The following is a 3,684-nucleotide window of genomic DNA, read 5'->3' on the forward strand; positions in this document are numbered from 1 at the left end:
TTTGTGAATATTTTGATTCATTTTGTTATATTTGAAAATGTCCCTTTTTAATCAAATTTTCTTACTCTAACTAGGGTTAAAGGCTCGAAAGGGTTGAAATTTTCATTCCACGTATCAAGAAAATTTTATGTCATTTCCTATATATTAATACCGATTTATTTAGAATGTAAAGAAATGGAAGATTATAATTAAACAAATTCTTATCTAATGATAAAGACACAAAATAAGGTTTTTTTTCAAATATAGTAAAATGGATCAAAATACTTCCAAATATAGTAAAATATCAATTTACGAAAAATCCTTACAGATAGATGAAATAGTAGTTTATCTATATGATTATGATAGATACATATAGTAGTCTATTGTGGTCTTCTTAATTAGAAAATAACTAAATAAATTTTTGTTCTAAGAAACAAATTAGATTAATTTAAGTAATTTTTATGAAAGTTTTTTTTATCCTCATGCATGTATAAGTATCAGTTGAGCTTATTGACAATTTTTTTGTTTTTTTTTTATGAAAGTTACTCTCATATTTTTAGTAACATGGATGGTAATTATATTATATTTTATCAAAATTTCATTGATTATACTGATGTAAATATAATATATATTTCAATTTGAATTAGGTTCATTTTAAATTTTCCACTATCCAAAAGTACATTAAACAAAGTTAAATCTCTTTCCTTTATATATTAATCCTTTGAGACATTAAACGACATTCTTTTATAAGAAACATAAATTTGAATCCTACCACTACACTTGTAATGGTGTGTTATATATTCTTTTATTAAAAACTATGTTCTATAATAAGAAGTAAGAAAATTAAAGATCTACCTAACTTTGCATATATGATATCCTACATATTAAAAGAAAAGGGTGGATTATATTGCATTTCCTAAAATTCTTATTATGCACGTTGTTCATTCTGTTTTATTTGTTCAACCATAGTACCAAATATAAAATTTAAACCTCAAACTTTTTATTCAATTAATAGTATAATATATACTTTTTTTGTTAGGTTGAGTTATGCTTGCTTATATTGATTATTATAATATATTTTCATGTAGTCTTAATTGTGCTATCATCCACGACACATCACAATAATTTATTATATAAATAGTTTATTTTCAAATATAGTAAAATAAACTAACTTATTCATAAATATAACAAAAATATCATACTCTCTATCATTAATAGAAATTGACAGTCTATCAATCATGTTAGTGATAGATAACGATAGACATACACTACTGATAAACATATAATAACATTACTACATTTGAAAATACTTGCAATTATATTTTTATTTAAAATAAATGCCCTTAAATAAATTAAAGTTAAAATTTTTCTTTTCATTTCTTTAAAAGAACATGTAGCATAATAAATATAGATCAGAAAAGAGAGGAATGAAACAAGCATTTTTTTCATTTTAAAATGAACGAAGCATTGAAATGTCTCAAATTTGTTATTTGACGCCTTGAATGATAAAATATAGAGATTATTTATAAAATTTGTATTTGTTAATTATGATTTTGATCGTAGAGTTTAGAGAAATTCACGGTATAAATTCTCTAACCTTAAAGATATATCGCTATCCTGCGTAATATGAACTATTTTTTTTCAAATAGTAACCTATTCTTCTTCATTTATTTGTGAAAGTAACTAACATCGTTAATAAATCACATGAATCTCTTCGTTAATTTTTAATATTTTACGCTCTTCTACTATCTTTTATAACACACTAAAGTAAGAAAAACAGACAAATTACAAGATTGCATCACAAGACCACAAAAACAATAAAAATCACTCAAGATTATAAAGAGTAAAAAACAAGGAAAGATGATTGGTCCTCTAAGGCGGCGTTTAACAACAAGAGGAATGATTCAATCATTCTAATTATAAAAGTTATATGATATCATATAACGAACATATAACTTAGTATGTGTGTGCCAATAATCATGGCAATTGTTGGTCACATTAACTTTACACTAAATGAATATGTGATAAAAACTTTTCAACCTGAAGGACTCAATAGGTAAAAAAACTTATAACAAAAGGACTAGATTTTCATAAAATTACCCAAAAAGAAACAAGAAGACTACAAATGAATCAGATGAAAACATGTAAGCAAATAAAGCGGGTTTGGTTTTCTAACATCTCTTTTTGTCCTATGACAAAATATTTTTAAAGGAATCTCTCATCTCTCCCTAAAGAATGTTTTTATTTTTTTTTGAAGTTGAGATGTGAAAAATGAAAAAAAAAAAAAAGAAAATCATAAAACCATAACTAATAGAAATAGAATTAGAAAAAAGTACATGTAAATTAAATTTGTAGCCCATTAAGAAGACCTAAGCTCATTAAGTATTCATTACATTATAATATGAATATATATAAATACACATTCCCACCTCTCCTCTTCTATCTTTCTCACCATTTCTCGTGTTAATAATTGCTCCATAAAGAGTCCCATCAATGGCAGCCTCTTCTTCTTCTTCCTCTTCTCCATGTGGAGCTTGCAAATTTCTTAGAAGAAAGTGTGTCAATGGTTGCATCTTTGCTCCTTATTTCCGCCACGAGCTTGGAGCCTCTCACTTCTCTGCCATCCACAAAGTTTTTGGTGCGAGCAATGCTTCCAAGCTTCTCGCTCACCTCCCAGTCTCCCACCGTTGCGAAGCGGCTGTGACGATCTCATATGAAGCTCAAGCGAGACTTCAAGATCCGATCTACGGTTGCGTTTCTCATATTATCGCTCTCCAACAACAGGTTTTCTAATAATAAAATTTACCATAACTCATATCCGACTTAAAGTTAGATCATTCGATGATAATAGACTTTATCATAATTTTCAAAGAAAAATAAATCGATCATACTTATTCGATCTCCTCAGCTTATTCTTTTGAGGTTGTGTTCGTTTATTCAAAACCCTAATTTTCGAAAACGAGTTTGATGACTGTTTGAATGGTTGGGTAAATTGTAGGTCATGAATCTAAGGGCTCAAGTGGCTTGTTTAAGAGAACAAGCAGCACAAATTCTTCTCAACAATTATACCACAAGAAACTCTACTGAATTACCTTATGAAAAATCTCCATTTTATTATTCCGATGACCCATTTTTAGATCTTCAAAGCTGGCTTCTGACGGAGAGCTGCACTGCCGCCGCACCGGAGTTTGAACCCGCGGCGGTTCCGTACTTCGAGATGAGTGTCATCGATTCAAAACTCGCCGGAGATTTCTGTTGCTAAGGATTATATTGTGGATCGTGCGATCTCTTCCCCCCCTCGTTTTCAGATCAACGGCAAATAATAATTCAAAGTATGGGTGTCGTTTTTAAGATAATTAGAATTTACTTTTATTTTTATTTTCGGAATTTTTATTTGCATTTTTTTTCTTTTTTGTTCTGTTTGTGTTTATGTGTGATAATTATTTGTAAAATTAAATTAAATAAGATTTAAGGAAAAAAAAACCCTAAATGTTGATATGTATATATCAATTGGGAACCCTAAGATGTTTCTTTTTTCTTTTAATGGACTTATATCTAGCCATTAAATAATGATCTACAAATTTTCTTGAAGGGGAAAATGATTTTCTGATGTTCATATTTAGTGATATATTTTTATTGCATTTAATAGATCATAAGGACGAGTTCTGATTTATTCTATGTTTTCAAAAACAAAATTGGAAGAAA

The 3,684-nt window shown here is 28.0% G+C and overlaps 1 protein-coding gene across 1 annotated transcript; it reads left to right on the forward strand.

Annotated features, from left to right (window-relative positions):
- The first annotated feature begins 2,472 nt into the window (after positions 1-2,472).
- LOC103489736 (LOB domain-containing protein 29) lies at positions 2,473-3,241 on the forward strand. Its single transcript, XM_008449023.3, has 2 exons — positions 2,473-2,763; positions 2,978-3,241. Exons 1-2 carry the CDS (start codon positions 2,473-2,475, stop codon positions 3,239-3,241), a joined length of 555 nt encoding a protein of 184 aa, XP_008447245.1.
- Positions 3,242-3,684: the final 443 nt, after the last annotated feature.

The sequence above is a fragment of the Cucumis melo genome, chromosome 1, assembly GCF_025177605.1.
Source record: "Cucumis melo cultivar AY chromosome 1, USDA_Cmelo_AY_1.0, whole genome shotgun sequence".
NCBI classification, from domain to species: domain Eukaryota; kingdom Viridiplantae; phylum Streptophyta; class Magnoliopsida; order Cucurbitales; family Cucurbitaceae; genus Cucumis; species Cucumis melo.